Here is a 19,831-nt window from a genome sequence, read left to right as displayed (position 1 = left end):
TCGTGTACATATTATTAGGAATATTATCAAACGTTTTCCGCGATCGCAATCGTTTACGCGTTTTTTTGTTGCGATGCACACATCACGATTGTGGAAATATTTAGCTTTTTTGGATCTTATTCGTTTAACTGACCCTTCTTTTTTCATGTATATATGTTCTAAAACCTCAGTAACCGCTATTATGACTTAAAATAGCGGAGGATGCATTCAATTTTGTCCGGTGAATATTGCCAGATTGGCTTGCACATGTTGATGACCTCTGCAAGTTCGCTCCTAAACAGCAGACTGCTCCAATATAACTCACAAGCCCACGAAGACCAAGCAAAATCTATCTCTGGCACCCATTTTGAACCCCCAGATAACGCCTTCCGAGGCGGAAAAATGAGGAACAACAGTCAATCGGGACTAATTTGAAACTCCTCCAACCCATCGATGCAAGATTTTGGTAACCACACTAACCGACAAAAGCCCTTATTTGACACTCAATAATGACCTTGTGTGATGATCCAAAGAAGACTCACTGATTGATTCTCCGTCTACCTTATGACCTGGCCAATTTGATGACCTGCTCACTTGACCCAACGAAGCTTTTGTGTCAAAAGCCGAACATTGTCCAATTCAAAACTACCGATTGTTTCCATGCCTTCCTGAAGCAGACATAGAACGCATTTTTAGCAACAGTTTGCACCTGTTTTCTAGCTGTATTTCGCTGTGATATCCCGTTGTGTTTTCTGAACTTCATCCACAGCATGAAATTGCGTTGCCCAAGGTACGTAACCGAAAGATCTTATTTCCACCCAGGTTGATTAGTTCGAAACCGATGAGTAGAGAGATATTGTTAGTTTTACTTATCCAAAACTGAAAATTCCGAATTACTCCTGCCATTCAGTAAGTGAACGTAATGATGGCCAAATTAATGAGAGTTAGCGAACTTGGTGTGGGAGATTCAGTGCGGAGCATCTTGGGCTTTGCTTTGTCATCTAAAACGCTTTTGGATTATTAAATCGCGCTCCTCATACCCTAGTGCCATGATGTTCATTGAAACCTACTTTGAAAATTACGGCGGGTGATCTTTTGGATGGCTATGTCACTCACGTTTCCATATGATTTTCTGAACGTGCGTCTAGATCATAATTAAACTTGGCCCCTGGGTCGCACTTTCGAGCGTCTAAGCACATCGGTCAGTCAGACTGTTCGCTTTTTCGTAAACATTCCCAGTTAGCACGCGTCCGCTCCTGGGTGCAGAGCCTGTGCAGAATCTGTCAGAGCTTCTGCACTAATTTCCGGCATTTAAGCCGCGGGAGATTGAGTCGTTTAATGGGCATCAAAGCTTCTTTGTTTGTCTCACAGTAATAAAAAACCACAATATCCTGCATTCCTGGGTGCCTACGAAATGCAAACTGTCGTCCGATTTAGGTGGTTTTGTTTTGGTGTGCGGCGGCATTGCTCGCGGGATGCTCTGCGGCCTGCTTGTCCTCACATGCGGCTGAAAGTGAGTTTTGTTGTAATTTCATATGCTTTATTCCTGGTGGGTTTACGTGAACGAAACCGTAAAAAATACTTTTCGTTTCCAGTAGTCGTCAGTGCGCCCGAAATTCGTTCGCGTTGCTCGTGAAGGTTCTTCAAGAACAATGCTATATGGAAAATTACGGCAGGCGGTTGCGGCAAGTGGCTGTTTTCGTTGCCCGACAGATGAATGCGTCCATAATGCCTTTAGTCGACTATCTGAGGGTAAGATTCTTGATTGACCAGATGATAAGTTCTAGATAGGCCGCATTTGACCGTCCCAGGGGACAAACTAGGCCGTGAGTTACTACGCTGTTTGGCGGCGAGTTCCCCGATCCCTGTTATCAGGACTTCGGAACCAGAAAGACATTCACTACTGCGGTCCCTGGAGAACCTTTCGGTTCCTGCTTTTTGCCATAAGGTAACCCACTAAAAGTCACACTTATATTGCTTTCCATCAGTATCCATTTTAAACCATTCAAAACCAGGTAGAAGTATTTTAACGGCTGTTCGTCGGATAGCGCGAAGGCTGGACCTACCTTTACCCGGTTTAGCCGTCGTGTTGGACGAACTCAGGTACTTTTTCCGTCTCTTCCGAAGGATCCACAGACCGTGATGATAACTCCCCGTCGTTGCTGCGTGCGACAGAAGGCCGGTCGGATGTACATTCACCTTGGGTTGAAAGCAGGTTTGCTGCAACAGCTCCGTGAGATTCACACTAGAGCTACAAATATCGATATTCAAATGAACGTTGACGGTATTCGAGCCCGCAATAACTCGCGTACTCAGGTGTGGCCTATCCTCTCCCGCATAATTTCACCCTTTCTCGGTCAGCCTTTTGTCGGTGGAATATATTGTAGTAAGCAAAAAACCCAAAGATGCTCATTAGCTGATGTCTGACACGGTCGCTGAGTTGGCGGATATCTTGGTGAATGGTGTCTCCGGGACAATATTCCCGCCGTCCGTCTTCAGTGCACTATTTGCAACAGTCCTGCTAGGGCCTTTCTGAAGCAAGTGAAGGAACGTACAGGATATTATGACTATGATTGTTGTACAGAAAAGGGTGTGCATATTGGCACACGTATGACTTTTCCCTCGTTGACAGCTCCATTGCGTTGTGACTGTGATTTCCGGACCAGAAAGCAAGAGAAGCACCATACAGGTCCAAGACCGATGTAGGAGTTAAATTTTTCCATGACTGCCGGTTTCCCACCAGACTACATGCATATTGTGTGTCTTGGTTTGGTGCGGAAATTTCTCATCTTACTCAGAGCTATGCCAATTGGACACAAGGCCAGGCTTTCTTTGGAGTTCTGAAATTTGCTGAATGATAACATTGAGCAACAGAGTTTGGCTCTAAGTGTTGATTTCCCCCGAAAATGTCGAGGTGTCGTAGACCTGGATCGGTGGAAGGCATCTGAGCTACGACAGCTTCTTCTGTACACAGGACCCGTTGTTTTACGAGATATCTTACATCCTAACGTTAACGAATGCTTTATGTATTTTTCGGTAACCACTTTCATAGACTGTTTACCTTTTTTCCACAACACTATGCTGATTTTTTAGTTGATGCTTCCAAGGTTTTTGTATCAAAATTTGCTGCTATTTTTGGTCCTAGCCATATAGGGTACAACGTATACCTCTTCTCCCATTTATTCAATTTAATCGAGCTTTACCGTTGCTTGGATCGTTTTTCCTGTTTTTCTTATGAACCGGAGCTGGGGCATTTGAAGCATTACATACATGGGCCAAAACTACCAGCTGTTCTGCTTTACCGCCGATTGAACGAGCGTGTGGGATTAGATGCTGTCGAAAGGAAGATATTTTTGGATGATGTTGGTTTGCCACTGCCGGATGCCACAGGTTTGTTCATAGGGATGTCGTTTTTTCGAAAATCTTTCCCGACAACTGCATTTTGCTTGATGATCAGCCAGATGTCATTGCGGATTTTTTTAGAGATACTACTGAGTACCCGAAATTCAAAACTGCTCTCGCATTTTACACTCACGCATTGATATCAACAGACGTTTTAGTTTTTCAATGCTCCTACTTGCAACACACTCAGCTGTTTGCATCAGTCGACAAAATATCTTGTAAATGCTTAGGTTTTTCTTGCAGAGACACAGGTATATACTTCCCTATTTTGCATACCCTTATCGATTAGTTATTACTCTTACCACTGACACTTGGCAAATGCATGCATTTCTTACTTGTATAACTCATTTTTTTCGAAAAATATATACCCATATTTATGTTGGTGTTGTGTTATTCCATCAAAGCTTCCGTTTGCATGTGGACATTCTCCTGTTAAATGCCGTATTTGGAAGTTGTTTTTCAGCCATATACGCTGTTCTCACTTCTGCGGACAACTCCGTTGGCATAGTTCATGAACTGTGGTTAGTACTGTTTGATTCAGTCCTTTGGCCCTCGTGCACAGCCAGCATTCTGTATGCCAACAAACTGAGGGGTACCCTACGAAAATGTCCACTGAAGTCGTGCACGTACGAAGTGTTTCGGCAATGCATTAAGTTCATGGTTAGTACAATAATTATTGTACCACAAATTTTATTTTTCATCCTTCTATGGCCTTGGATTTGCAGACAAATATTTGGTCGCCAAAGTTGTTTCTACAATACATGCTGGTTCTTAATATTTCCCGAAGTGACGTTGAAGTTTTCACCAATCATATGGGTCCACTGGACAGAGACATTGAGCAAATCACTCTCAGAATCATGGATGAGGATTGGTTTGCCCATCTCGTCTTCTTGGCTGACAGTATATCGCTGCTCCATACATATTTGGACTTGGATGCTTAATCGTTCTGAACTGAATCCGGAGTTGATAGTCCAAAAAATTTCCACGAAATACCAGCGCATTACCGAACTCAAGGTTTGTTGCACCGACTGTACTACAGTGTGGAATTTCATAAAAGATGGTCCTCAAAAGATAGCCAAATATTAAACAGATTTCACAATTGCTGCCCATAAAGTGACGCTTAAATAGAGTTTGACAATTTCCACACTGCTATCCCCACTGGTACCTCGACTGTAGTGGGTAAAATCGAATAAACCACAGAGAGAAATTTTGTAAAAGTAACTTTAAAATACTCAAAAACACTGGTCTGATACAAAACATGGCAAAAATAAGTTTGCTTGAAAAATATCTTGATAATTTCGAGACCGCTGCAGTTGAAGACGACTCTGAAACCACTCGAGGAATGCTACTCAGCTCATCAAACTCTATGATGGTAGCTCCTCCACTTTTGTAGCGCATCCAGCATACAACACCGTATCAAAGATATTCATTGAGCATTCCACAGCCACATTTTCAAGCGGAGTGCTCCACTCTTATCCAGAAAGTCAAGGAGGGTAGTCACCAGAATGTGCAAAGCGGTAGATACAAGTATGCTAACTGTCGATTCATAGATATCGTGAACGCTTCCAACAACGGAATTTACATAGAGTGCAGTTTTTGGCAAACGATCTCATTCAGATGGAATTAAAATGACTGCAAGAGTTATGTATACAAGATCTCATATTGACGTCATCACTACACCAATGATAGACTGACAGTCGACCACAGCTATCTGTGTCATTACAAGTCAGGTTAAAACAATGGCCTGATGGGCAGCGTCCCGGATTGAGATTTCCCGGAGAAGTATTCATAGGCAACCCCAAATCACGTTAACTGATTGAGACTCGTGAGCTAGCTGCGGACAAATTGGACTCAAAACCTGATTATGGAGAAAATGCGTGAATTATGGCTATAACACTTATAGCTTGGAGGTTCCTCGTAAAAACATCTGTGAACACGCTACACATACAGTTGTTGCAGACTCTTTTGTATCCATGAGATGCTGTACTGAGCTACCTTGCCTTCTGATCCCTATCAATGAACGAAACTGGAATCCATATACAGACCTAGCAACTGCAATACCATTTTCAAGATAGAAAGCAGAGACTAATTTCCTTCTGCCTGACATTGCTGGTAATTCGTATCCTCCTCCGACATCAAGTCTAAGAGGACTCACATATTTCTTAAAAGTTTGAGTTTGCTTCTTGCACATTCACTCAGTCGCAAGTTATTTATTGTTACATAAATGAAGCATATTAATACGAAAAAATTGTTGCTCATGTTCGAGGATTAAGAATTCAGTAGTATAAAACTGACTACCTGGGTGTACATCACAATTACCCCATATGGTATGATGCACAATCATGCAAATATCGGTAGCAGTTTGGCAAGCATCCTCTGGAGTATCACTTGAGAACTGAAGAAATCGGAAAATGCGTAAGATATTTATTTCACATGAATAAATAAAAAAAGTTTCGCTTTGCGAGAAAGTTGTTTGGGCCGCATATGAATGTGCCTGGTAGCCTGGGGGTGGTGTAAACTATTGCATTCTGGAATGATTTACTCAAACTCTTAAGTTTTAACGGCGCATTGTAGGAATTTTCAAGCAATTTTTGAGTTTTTTTTCCGCAAAGCGCTTGTTTTAAAAGTCAGTCAGTTCTGCACACTGAAGTGATAGACTGCAAGGGGTTGCATTAGGATTTGGAGTGGATCACGGTCGCCCATATAATAAATACTCTAGCGAACGCATGTTACGTGGCAATATCACTCAATAAAAGCTCTTGTCATGCGTGGCACTCAGATGAAAGCATTGGGAACCGTTTTCAGTTATGACGTTATGTTGTATCACCTTCAGGCATATGAATTGGTTTGTTTGTTTGTGACGCACATGAAGAAAATCGTAGCCGGCGTCTGCCAAGGCCTGTACAAATGTTGAGCAACAAAACCTTCGGTATTATTACACAACGTCTAATGGCAAGGTATCAACAGGGCCCCACGACTCTGAAACAAGTTAAAAACCAAAAAATCCAACCGGGTAGATGAGGGAAAACACCTAAATATCGAAAGCTATCCAAGAAACCAGTAAAAAGGAAGAAGGCCGGAACATGAAGCAAAAATGGAAACGGACATATCACCACGGAGGGACAGAAGTGTAGAATTGAGGACATCTAAAAAATTAACCAGACACAATAAGTTTAAAACAGCAAATTGGATTCCAGACTGACAGTAAAGTGCGCTTCGGGACCAACTAGTTACTTTGGAGTTATTATACACAATTTAGAAATTAAATAAACACAGACAGGAGAGGAGGCATTTGCCCATTCACCCCAAACCTGACGATGTCACCTAGATTTGTGACGAAATGTTCGGGATCATATCATCAAGCCCAGCAAAGCACACAAGATGCCTGTGTTCTGTAGCATCAACAACCTTTAGTTGGGGAGAAAAATATTCGGTCGCAAGACCGGCGCAATCACCGCAATTGGTGGTGCGTCAATATATGTGTACTTTCTTGTCAAATCTCCCAAAATCTAACATTTTGGGACTTGCTTCGATGAGAATTTGGCGAGACGTTTCTCAAAGTCACAACATAGATGAACCAAGCAGACAACTTCGAAGTCACATTGGCAGCGACGAATCAGACATTAAATACGAACTACTTACACCATTACAGTAGCTAAATGGATGAATAAATTTGAGTGTCAGCTGTTGGACGTAATGTTGATGATTTTCGACCTCCTCTCGCCATTTAGGGATTTTCAACAGTTTTAGCAGCGAATTAGGTTTCCTCTGTTCCGGAGGGTTTGCGGAAATTTACGGATAGCTTCAGAAGCTGTCGTGGACTTCACTTGGTGCCCCCTGCCATAGCAGCGTAGATGTCTGTATGAAGTCGTGGAAGGACATGATGAGAACCTTACCGTTATTTTCCGGCAAAAGTAAGTCTTACTGTCGCATTTTCAACGGCCCTTTCGGGTACATTTCTGAAAGTTGTGGCCATCCAAACGGCACCCAACCCTAGAACTGTGGTCAATTAAACTGTTTTACTCATGAGTTTGGGAGCGCTAGCACCTGGAAGGAAGATCTCGCATCTTCCAGCGTCGTTGCGATAGTTGGCTGCCTGATATCTGGTCCAGGCTGAGTGCATGGCCGAACAAAACCTACCGATCACTTGGTTAAGACGTTTGAAATGGACGAGAGCACTCACTGCTAATTCAGAACAAGTAGTTAATGTATGCCACATATTGAGATAAGTAGATAGATAGGTGAATGTTTTGACCCATTTTATGATTGCGTATTTGTCTATGTGGATAATTTTCTGTTTGATTGATGAACGGTTTGTTTAATGCTTGACTGACCGCCTGATATACTGTTTAATTGTTCGAATGAATTAATAAGTGATTTTTTCAATTAATTGTTTGGTTAAATGACTGTTTCCTTGGTTGATAGGTTGATTGAGTGTTTCTTTCAAGGCAGTCCGTAAGGCAGTGTGTATGTCAAAAACATGTTGCGCATGATTTTCACCTAATTATTTATGAATGAATGATTGCGAACCAGAAGCACGAATAGTTTTGATGCAATTCGAAAAGTTTCCTGAACACCGGTCTCGGCATTTGCAGTTTTGTGATATTTTAAGCGGTCGTTCATTCATAAGCAATACATGTGGAGGGTCAACGGATTGATAGTTCAGAGAGTATCGCTAGATTTATTGCGCCAGATGCTTTCCCCATGCAGATAATAACTCCTACCTCCGAGAGGTCTCTTCTCTCTGACAAAGATTCACTAATCTACAGACTTCCAACAGGCATGTCGATGGAATGGCATGCGACGCCAAAGCAAAACGTTCCAGGTTACGTGTGGATGAAATACGTAGCGCAACCACGCACACACAGTGCAATGCATCTTGTTATTAATCAGTGCACTACTATGAACAGTGTTGTGACAAACAACATACAAAGACCATGAATGATCAGTGCCTAGCTGGGCAACCTAATACACTTGATTTACATAGGCTCTCAACCAAATTCGCCTGAACGTTTCAGTACTGAAACCTTAATATGCAGAGTTCCAGGTTCAAATCTTCCCGTCTATCAGTCACAGATCCAGTGATGACCGATCCAGTGAGGCGGGCAGTTGCAGCTGGCTTTTTGGCCTCTAAATGCAGGCTTCATTTTATGTGCTAGCCATATATTTTTCGACTTTTGTCCACTAAGTCACAGACAGGAAATTTCGCTTCATTCTAGTTAATGCAAACATATAAAGTATAACTTAATGCATAGTCCTAGGCCATTTAATATGAAATTCATCGCTTCAGCAATCAGACGAGGATATGCGGAATGAGCTGAGTAAACAGATCAATTTTGTCAGCAGACTGAATTGTGATCGGAGTCAAAAATATTCATGGCTTTTTCTCTGTGAAGCGTTTGCACCGTTTCTACAAAATTTCGTCCTCATCCTTGTGACCTGAAAGTGCACGCGTGCATTTCTAGGATTGACTGTGGATTACTGTGGCGTTTAACCCACAGATATCGTGAAATTGTGTTTTTTGTTTATACACCTTCAGTTTCTAATGGTCTATCTCAGGATGAGAGCTAGCAGTCGTGAACGTAAATGATCGATGCCTGAATTTTCCGAAAAACTTCAGCCAAGCCTATCACTGAACTGTCTATCACTGAACTGTAAGGAGGCTCGCTACTGATGACTATTGAATGAAAGAAAATGGAGAGAATCCGGTGATACCAAGATGCTTGCCTGCATCCACCCAATAGCTAGGTCTCTGCACCAACACCAGACTTCACACCTAGACGAAAAACAATGGATGAAAGGGCAGTCAGTTTGCGGCATTCATGCCTAAACAACCTAGTGGCAAAGGCCCGCACTCTTAAAGCCCACGTGCATCTACTCGTTGATCGTGCGCAAGCGAACTTGAGTATTAATGGTCTGTCTTTCGTCTAAAAATCACAAAACACATGAAAACAGTGATCGTGACAAAACTAATGTTACCCATTCTTGTGGTATTGGGCTTGAACAATAAACTCAGTACGCTTTGTGCCGTCTATGACACGAGATTACACGACCGCTGGGCGGTTTTAGGTCAAATAGTGTCGGTTTCCAAAAAGTCTGGCTTACCTAAACAAACGATGGAAACCCCAACAAATATGTATCCTCTGAAAATACGGTTTTGTTAGCACCGAGCTATAAAATCTGTTCTTGGTGGAGTTTGTAGTTTGTGATATTCATTGAGTGGCTTTATACCGGCGAAAACCAAATACCGAGGACTGTTCCAAATTATTTTTCGTATCGTGGTCGAATAGATACCGACTTTCAGTGCATCCTACTGTTGTTGCGGTAGGGTGCTAGGGTAGGGTCTTAGTTAAGCGAAGAATTTCTCTGGAAGCCAGCAGGAAGAATTTTATTCCAAAAACTAAAGTAAATAGAAGCGCGAAATCCAAAAAGGTCAGAACTGTCACACAACAATGGGCATTCTGAAACTAAGAATTAGAACTATGCGTCAGATAGCTAATCACACGAGAAAGAAGGTTAACCATACCAATATTCCATTATCGCTGTATCACCTCGTGGCTCCTGTTTGCCGACACCAGCAAATTACGTTGGGTGGAAGCTGCTCACAAATAGAGGGGGCCAGAAATCGACCCGGATAGAAATCCATCGGGACCCCAGCTCCGAATTTATGGTGATCGGTACAGTGGACCTAACTAGCACGAGCTTGTGCTTGTGATGCAGACGGAACGCAGCCTTGGTGCGCTTTCTTACTCTACGCCCAAACCTGTGCACGCACGGCACTGGTTTGAGCGGAAGGGTACGGAGACAAGGATATAGCACCCGGGAAACCCGCAATCCTTAAATTTCTTCTGAGGAGGTTGCAAAATCACTTGAGTTGCACTTGGTAAATGGTTTGTGTATGTGTATTCATCTTTGTTAACATCTGCCGGCTGTCCCACATCAACAGATAACTTTGTCTAATATGTATCGTTGTGTTGTCTTTCTCACGTGATGCACATTGTGTCAACGTATGTCATTCGTTCCGTCCAGGCCGGTCTTGGTTCCGTGGTTCTGCTGTGGCTGATCGATCGAGGGTTCAGTAGCAAGTAGTTGGCCACGCAGTCCCGGATCACATCAGCATTCATGTGTTATCCTTCGGGTTCTAGGCGGGAAGTTGCAGATTTTGAAAAAGTCCATCATCCTTAAAAGAATCTTGAATGTTTGTAACTGCGACCCTGAATCACCCAACAACTATCAGATTCAACGGAGCTGAAAAAACTGTAAGAAATAAGTGCACATGAAGGCACGCTCACACGCTAGAACTTTGAGAGAACTGTAATCTGAAGCACACGCTTTTTTCACATCAAAATAGACTAATCTTTTTGGTCTATGTTATATTTCTACTGTGTTCAAAGGGAATACTGGATTGCATAATAATGCGCATACCAAGTATTCGGTCAGTTGGTGGTGAGTGTCGCCCAAATGACAGTCGCCAAACAATGAGTACTGTGTGTGATATGAAATTGTGGTCTATAAAGTCACCGAAGTTTGGTGATTTCCGGCAGAAATTCTCTAAGGTACATCAGATCACCACTTCCAATTCCGAAGTTAGGGGAACTAAGATTAGGAATAAGATTCGTTTTGAAATTCAAGGGAGTGCGATACACTTTCAGGAACAAAATACCATACAAATGGAAGCATTTCAGAGGAAGACCGAACAACAGCTGTCCTATTGAACAAGACAGTAGAGGATATGGAACCCTTAGTCGACCGAAAACAACGCTGATCATTGGCTGGCACAGAACAATAGGCGAAAAGTTAACTTAACGAAGAATGCAACCTGGGAGGTAGGGGATATGCTGCTAAATTCACGTTGTCTCTAGTTAACGGCTAATATTTGTCTTCCAGCTCATTTTTTACTCTGTGCACAAGCAATCCAACTCCGGATACCGTGGTAACAACCGCAAACCACTTTTGTAAATCCGCATTCAAACTTCCTGTCTCAGCCGGCTGCAATCTTCAGTGGTAAACCGTCTCTCACTATTAGCAGCTTCCGTGAGTCGTCAATAACGAATAGTTCTAGTGTGCCTGTTGTATAAGCTTTAGGTATTTAGTTCAAAGTGCCAACATCAGAGTGCTTCGGGAGACCCCTACATTTTGCTGACCGAAACAACAGCAAGTCCACTACATCCTCTCTTAGTATCTTCATTGCTTTTGAACGTGAGACTATCGAGCTTAGGAAGATGATCAAAAAATAAGTCCTTGGCTTTCATGCTCAGTTTGTTACTGTGGGTAACGAACATATTTTTGTACCGTGAAGTGATTTCTGAATGCGTGGGGCATTACATGAATCAGGGAAAGTTTATTATTGGTTTGAAAAAGGGCTAAAAACCTGTTTTATTATACACATACAACACAGTCACCTAGATTTATCTGACAGCGTAAAATACCGGATGTTTGGAGCACGTGTACCCCTACTTACAACTATGTAATTTCCAATGGGGTTTGCGCGAGGTGCGTGAGAAACGGGCATATCTCTGAACAGTTGATGGATGGAAAGAACAAAGCGTAATGAAAAAAGTAGACCATCATTTCCAGAAATGGTGTGATATTTTAATTGGTATTAGTGACACTGACATGAAAAACGCATAATGAAGAGCGTATACACTTTTCAGTAAGACTTGGAAAGAATCAATAGATTTATTGCTCGGCAAAGTTTCGCTTTCGATACAAAATCTTTATCAGGCCAAGTGTGTAATTTAACCGGCTGATCGATGTGAAGGCGGACAGAGTACAAGATCAATCAAATAGCAGGCCTGATTAAAGCCTAGTTTAAATCGACACTCGTTATTGGCTAACGTCGATGAACAACAGAATGGATGCGTCACGGGTAAACTGTCATACACTTGGATCGGGTTTGTAGTCTTGATGTTTTGCTTCAGAGAACTCTGGTCGAATATTCCTACTGTGTGCAGTTCACTCACTTGGGTGAAGTACAGAGGCTATATATGTTTTGCTGAATAGACAAGATTCATGGGTTTTGAACTTGGACACCACAAATCCAAGTTAGTACGCAATGTTTGTCTACTCCACCGGCGCTACTCGTAAGGTTGCTGAAAGTTATTCGACAGCTCAACAACTGTTTCGCCTATCAGGTAAGTGTAATCACCCAGTTCGCATCAGATTTAGTTCTTACCTGAATACCAACACGCACGCAAATGGCTTTGTAGCCTAAGTTACCGGTAACATGCTATACAGCTGCGATTCAGCTGAGCCTTGTGTTAACACCGAGTTAATGTGTAAATGAGTAAACCTCATGATGCACTTTTTATTCCTCTGCTACAATTCTAGAATGAGGCGCCATATTACCATTTGTGCCATTTCCATTCCTCATTCTATGGATTATGAACATATTTTCTCTTAAGTTTCAGAAAATCGGACTCTCAGTGTCTATAGGTTTCTCATTGTTGGGGAGAGTTTTCCAAAGAAACGCACCTGTCCGTTATCATCCAATCTCCGAAATTAGGTTCCATGTAGAATCTCTAAACCTGTCTAAATTACTAGACAACGTCCACTTAAAAAGCAAGCTAGTGTTAGCAAGCAAATCAAAACAACAACTCACTTATACTATTCTTCAACCATGTTTACTGTACGAAAGCTCCCAACATGTTTAAGTTGGAACAACGTTCAAGGTGAGAAAACATTTCCCTTCAGGTGGCAATATTCACAAGATTGACGGGGAATTTTAGACAACCCATTGCTGGTTTCAAACTTTTCGGTCTCATCAAGTAGGCATAATTCTTCAGTTTTCATCAATCTTATTTCACAGATGAACTGTGTTAGTTTTAACACAGGGTTGAAGATCGAGACGCTGCTAACGTAAGGCCAAACTGAATTAGTCGTTCGTACTATTGTTCGGCTCGAAATTAGTTTGTCACTGAGTTTTTGTAGGCATACACATCGAATGTGGGGAGTCTGGTGAACGGGTCAAATTAGCGATGGGCTGCTCCAAAGTTTTCACCAACCTTATAATTAGTGACATCAAGTTGTTTGATTTCCACGCTTACCACTGGACTAGAAAGTTACGTAAACAGATACGACGCGTATGATATATTCGAAAATGTTGTCTTATGATGACAAGAAATATGTCACCTTTGAGAAGAAAAACATTCCAGGTTTCGCAAGGAGGGCATAGATTTTATTGCTCTAGGTTTCGACCACTACGACTGATCTTCCTGAGGAATGGAATGATCAGGATTACAAAAACGAGGAAAACAAGCATTACAATCACATATGATTGTTCAAGGGGACCAACCCACATACACCATTTGTGGCTTAATTCAACCAGCCCAACCAAACTAAATTTTCTGCATGACACTCAAAGTTACCAACTTTATTCATAAGGAATCTAGTGCCAGTACTTTCAGACCCACAAGGTTCTTCTTGTAAATACCTATAGCTTTCAGAAGTAACGCCCTAAAGTTGCTGAAATATCTACCTTGGAATATATTCAGAATTCCATTACGATAGCAACCCAGGACAATAACTGCAAATCTGCTCATTTCACCCCCATCCTAAGGTACACGAACTACCGATGCCAATTGAAAGTAGTCGTAGTGCATTAACACACGGACGCTGCTTGTGAATTATGAATTTCTTACTTATATTAACATCAGTCTCATTTGAACAGTCCTTCTTGTGCTCTGGCACAATTGCGTTAATGAGTCCGCATTAAAGGGAGGAAACACCAGACTCGAGTTTTGCTTTTATTAGAATCGGTCAGCAATGTACATCCGGGATTATTACCAAGGAAATCTGAGACAGTTGTGTTGCCACCACCGTAGTCTGGACGCGCCCGAATCATTCCTTCTGACAAGCGATCATTTCTAGGCTTGAGTGTGGATTGTACAAGACTCGCAACCATCTATCATTCATCTCTGTACCTTAATCCTATTTTCAGGTCCCTACCAAAATGTCAACTGCTTGTGAAAATAACGAATAAGTATAGTACGACTGCCGCAGTATTTCTTCAACAGGACGCATCGTCTAGTGAAATTTCCCACTTCCAGGCTTTGGGTTCCGCCACAGTAATGAAGCAACCCGGCTAAACCCGATTCGGATCGTATTAAACAGATTCTGCACCATGTGGTGTACACTATGGGAAGTTCAAAGATGAAATAGCCTAGTGGAATAAGATATTATGATACAAAGTTTCAAAAGCGTAGTGATTGAGCCAGAATCCAGTCCATCTGGTTCGGGCTCATCCGCTTAGTAGTAGTGGTGGTAAGGGGCAAAGCAGGCATCTTAACAGTGACGCAGCTCACCCAACGCAACAACAAACGGAAGTACATCCCAGCCATAATACTCGAAATCCTGCTTAAATGCACATAAAAGTGACACATTCACATGCTGCTCATATCTGACTGCCAACTGATCACAGGAAGAGATCAATCATAGGACGCAATAGCGGACCCAAGTAACTCTGCACTTGATTGATTGTAGAGATCCTTGAAAAAGACACCTCACAGCAACTGAAACGTCGGATTACAGCACCTTCTCCACTACACTGTGTTTTGATCGACTTTAACCTTTCCATAGCATTTCATTGTATTTCCCCATCTTTTCCTGTGATTCTGACCGCCTACGTACCTATCCCTGGCATTGGCATTGCAAATTCTGGAGTGATCGTTTTGATGCAAGACCAGTGTATGCAATCTTAACCTCACATGTCTTATTTGCATAAGATTAGAGGTGGGGATTAAGAGATGGTGCAATGGACCGGTGAAACTTGCGGGGTGAAGCCAGCTCCATAAGGGACTGAGTGACAATATGACGGTTCAGACCAAGCGGACATCCGTCAGATTTTTCGTTACCGACCGATGTGTCCAGGCCTGTCTTCCTTGATCTTTTACCTAAATCTGTCTCACGTGGAATTTACCCATGCAGGGAATTCTGCTATTAGCTATGATGGACGACTGTTCAGCCTGACTGCACACGAACGAGGGCATAACGCTGCGGCGGATGCTGGTACCTACTCTAGCTGGTAGCTTATTTCCAACTGCTTTTTATTTTAAAATCCCAAAAGCCTACTTATTAAAAGGTAGGTCTCCGAGTATACACCACATAGATCCTTAGATAAACGTCACTTAAGCGTACTACTCGACCGATACACGAAGATGAACCGTAACATAAACTAGTCCTCCATTATACTGTCAAAGAAATGAGAACGACCTTCTTTCCCAAGTACCTTTAGGAACTATACACCACATAGATCCTTAGATAAACGCCACTTAAGCGTACTACTCGACCGATACACAAAGATGAACCGTAACGTAAACTGGTCCTCCATTATACTCTCAAAGAAATGAGAACGACCTTCTTTCCGAAGTACCTTTAGGAGGCCTGAACTCAATATAGAGGTTGCGTTTCTTTGTACGTTTCCTATGAATGACCTGAATGATCACGTGGTATATCACCCGATGGTGGTTGAGGAGTAAAGATGAAATGATTCAGGCTAATGTTTGCTTCGTAGGGAAGCTGGTTCCCCATCAAGGGGAATGAATGACTTTGCATACCTGAAGATTGGTCCCAATAAGCGGTTCCTCGGAAAATGTTCCTGGATCCAACATAGTGCTCTTTCCCAGCAGCGACTTTTTGGGGGAACCTCAGTGTCATTAAATTGGGGGACGGACCAGCAATTCAGTTGATGGAGGGTCATGGAACTCTTTTGATCTATGCCTTCAATTTTTTTTACTTTGCCACGATTTGGAGACGATGCGTCCTGGAGCATCGTTGAGCCTTCCAATGCAAGTGCGCGAAATCTTCCAGGTTGCACCAACCCGTCAATCAAGTAATATGTATAAACCTCGGTTGTTGGTTTTGGGAATGACTTGCAAGGTTTTATCACCACTCGAGGATATTTTATCTATGCGACTGAGTGGATATTTACTCTTCTCCTGCTTGTATCTGTATGGCACAAGAGTATCATGTCTCTAACACAACTGGCTGTATGAGTCATCTTACGCCTAGTTGGATTGCTTTTGCCAGCCACTAACGCACGGATTGTCAACGATGCGCTGATGGTGACATCTACATATCGCGTTTGTACTCAGGTTGTTTAGTTCAACAAAAGATCGTCTCTTCGAATGGGGTAGAAACTCTTGCAAGCTAGTTTCAAAGGTATATCCACAGATTGGGTTGTTCCATAGCTGCATATATGTTGCTTTGGGAGACTCACTTATCCTAATTTTGCACCCCTGACACAGCATTTGCTGAAATACTTAAAATAACGTTAAATGCAACAATATTTGACAAGTCGTTCCTGTCGAACACCGAGAAACCCCAGTCCAGTATGTTGTCTCCCTCACTCACATCTTGCAGTTAACCCACATATGCCATCGCCTATGTAGTGTTTTACTCCCGGGATAATCATTTATAATGACCGCTTAGTGTGGACAAAAAGCGACCAGAATACCTCATTCCAGTTCGTGTTCTAGCCCTGCGCTACTGTGCGCGAGCGATCTGTTCACCCCAACATTACTACTATCACTACAACTGGAAATTAGTTGACCGGTCGAGTGAAAATTATGAAGCACAGCTTCGGCTAGTTGCACGCACTTGCACTAACTCGAGATGAAAAATCGCACGCAGTTTTTAGAGGCGGCATTCNAGTTTTTAAAGGGGGCATTCCTTCCGTTCTGAAAAGCGGTACTCTGCACTACAATTTAAGATTTCGTCATCTTTCGTGCCCGCCAGACCACCCGCGGGGCTTGTTAGGAATGACCGATACAATTAATCACATATGCTAAACCGCGCAATCGCTTCCGATACCGTAATGTATTCACATGACCGAATTGGGTTTCCAAAAATAGAACAAAATCGATATAGTTTCCCTAAAGACGTAAAAATCTGATTGTTCGCCCTTCCTATTCTGGAGGGTCAGTGAGATTCCGACTAAAGCCCCGAAGAGATGCAAACCAATTGTTTAAGGAACTTATAGTGACCAATGTAAATTCGGAACAATTCACATTCTCTAGGTCCGCCGGGGACGGCATGAGTGAAGCAGCAATATAAACGCAGTGGATCGGCAACCATTGAGCAATAGATAGTCCCAGGACGAATAATGGGCTCAGCCGAGATGTTTCGTGCGATAAAACCGAGCTGTGGATGACTCAGCTGGATACAGGAAAAATTCCATTAATATCAGCAAGTAATGATGTGGTCACCGAGTCTAGTGACGATGGAAAGTACAGGAAAAATTCCATTAATATCAGCAAGCAGTGATGTCGTTACCAAGCCTAGTGACGATGGAAAGTCTTCGATCACGCCAATCAATTCAATGACTAAACCAACGGTTTTGTTGCTTCGCAGCTCCTGATCTGTTTCATGACTTGCTGTTCCGCCCACGGTGATACACCAAAACGTACAGTAGCTTGGGACAAATATACTTCTAGAACGATCAGATGGTCCCGCTAGAGTCTTCGTGCTCTGATGTGGGGCGCCAAACAAAAATGCTCGTCAATTCCAACCACTCAGGACAGGCTTTCTGGTTAGCAGCCGGGTCGCAATTCATTAGTCTAATCGACGCGATGTCCGGTTACTCTAGGCGACTCACCTACTGTACAGCCTGAGTCAACAGATTCCTCTTCACTAGCTCGCTGAAAGCTGAAACAAATTTACGTAGGGTTTTTGGCCGTGGATACAGGCGATATGCGTCCAGAGGTAACCATGATCAAACGGCCGATGCTGACATATAACATATTACATGGGGATTAAACAGGAATGAGCGGTTACTTCTGTTACCGTCACTAAAATGCATAAATGTAGGCTAAGGTGGAAGGACTGAATGTGGTGCCTGATTGAGCCATGTCACATAGGGAGCATGATTTGAACACTGCACTGTGAGGACGTCCGAAATGGACAAATGTGATTGAATGCCGGATCACCGGCATTGTTCAACGTGACCAACCAACGCGAAAACAGATACTAGGCCTCCACTACGGTAGTACCATTTCCAGTGAGGTGTTTTGTGACCTCCGGAGGCGCACAAATTGGTCCTTCTGGACTCACTGAATGAAGGATGTAAATTATGAAGGACGACTCGTAAACAACGAATGACCGTGGTCAAACTTATTGTGCTTGTCATCCCTAAATGGTTAGTGCCCACAGGAATGACCGAAGGTAATAGTTCAAAAAGACCGCAGAATCCGAGAGAGAGAGAGAGAGAGAGAGAGAGTTACGAGCGGCCTATCTGAGCCGTAATCAATAGAAATATGCATAAAAGTATTGATATTATATTTCTGTAACTGTTATGAGCCAGAGATAGACTGCCATCTGCATTCATTGCCTGTTATCTAGCGCATGTCAGTTAGGTTCATGGTATTGAGAAATTTCGGGCCGACTGGCAAACCGTGAGTAGTAGAAGACACTTGCACAGTGAAGAAACGAAACTCAGATCCAATTCTCACGTAAAAATACTGCGGACGAGAAGTGATAACAAATGAAGGTAAGAAAGTTGGCTGATTAATAAATGACAATGATGGGAAATAAATGGGAAACCATCAAGAAAATGTATCCAATAAAGCGGTGGGAGCGTTCGAGATAAAGTACAGATAAACAGAGACGCACTATTTATTGGTGTTCATGAATCATGCAAACGGAAGCCTTTGAGATGAAATGTACAGCAAACATATGTACAACTGCCAGCGGCGCAAGTAGTGCGTTGATGAGATCCAAGTATGGATCTTTCGAGAGATGGGCAAGCCAGAGATCACAACGATCAGGGGAGATCCTCTAAATGTAGTTGGGCACATCTTGTCCCGTTAGGAGTCGAAACACCGAAGTAGGCATTGTGCGGAGGTGAATCTGTAAGAAGGCGGACAGAAATTCAATACTACAAAAAGAAAGGGCAAAATAAGCAGAACAGAAGTAATTTGTTCACAAAATTGCCTCTATGTTCATTCATCGACTGAGGCTGTCGATGATCCTTGAGAAAAAATTTTGCGCGAGGCATCGGAGTGCTAGTTTAAAAAAGAACGATTATAAAAACTACGTCATTTGGAATGCCTTGGAAAATGCAAGACCTGTCCAACCAATCCAACTTTCAAGATCATGAACAGTGTGTGACAGAGGAGGGGAAATAGGTAGCCTCGAGTTTGATATACTCTGAGCAAGCTACAGCTAGCCTGCCTGACAAAAACGTCTGACGATTTTCCGATTATTTATCCGACTGCGATAGAAAACAGTGCATTTCGGACCATAATAAAAAATCTTGCGGTTCCCGTGCAGTACCGCATCTATTTATTATCCTACAATACCCCACGGCGAAAAAATGCAAAACCCCCCTTCTAAGTCTTCTTTCTGAAATGCCACGTGCCCAGTAGGACAGGAGGTTCAAAGGCATGTATGCTAGGTTCGAATCCGGCCATGTGGACTGAGAAAGCCCATTCCTGCGTTGTATTTAGTGGAACTG

At 42.6% G+C, this 19,831-nt stretch overlaps 2 protein-coding genes across 2 annotated transcripts in view; one reads left to right on the top strand and one right to left on the bottom strand.

The window, feature by feature from the left end:
* Window positions 1–2,700: 2,700 nt before the first annotated feature.
* On the top strand, window positions 2,701–3,521 carry T265_10019 (hypothetical protein; the record flags this gene model as incomplete). Its single annotated transcript, XM_009176265.1, has 3 exons — window positions 2,701–2,736; window positions 2,854–3,005; window positions 3,032–3,521. The coding sequence occupies 3 exons, from the start codon at window positions 2,701–2,703 to the stop codon at window positions 3,519–3,521; spliced, it is 678 nt and encodes a 225-aa protein (XP_009174529.1).
* A 15,161-nt stretch (window positions 3,522–18,682) lies between these two features.
* The window catches only part of T265_15024 (hypothetical protein), a gene marked incomplete at both ends in the record, with an annotated part of 18,751 nt that continues 17,602 nt past the window's right edge, over window positions 18,683–19,831 (bottom strand). The window contains one exon of the mRNA XM_009176264.1: window positions 18,683–19,224. Coding sequence (XP_009174528.1) covers window positions 19,153–19,224 — 72 coding nt within the window. The remainder of the gene's footprint in view (window positions 19,225–19,831) is intronic.

Source organism: Opisthorchis viverrini (assembly GCF_000715545.1).
Source record: "Opisthorchis viverrini unplaced genomic scaffold opera_v5_323, whole genome shotgun sequence".
Taxonomy (NCBI): domain Eukaryota; kingdom Metazoa; phylum Platyhelminthes; class Trematoda; order Opisthorchiida; family Opisthorchiidae; genus Opisthorchis; species Opisthorchis viverrini.
Note: the sequence above shows the minus strand (reverse complement) of the source record. Positions and strands in the feature narration are given on the sequence as shown.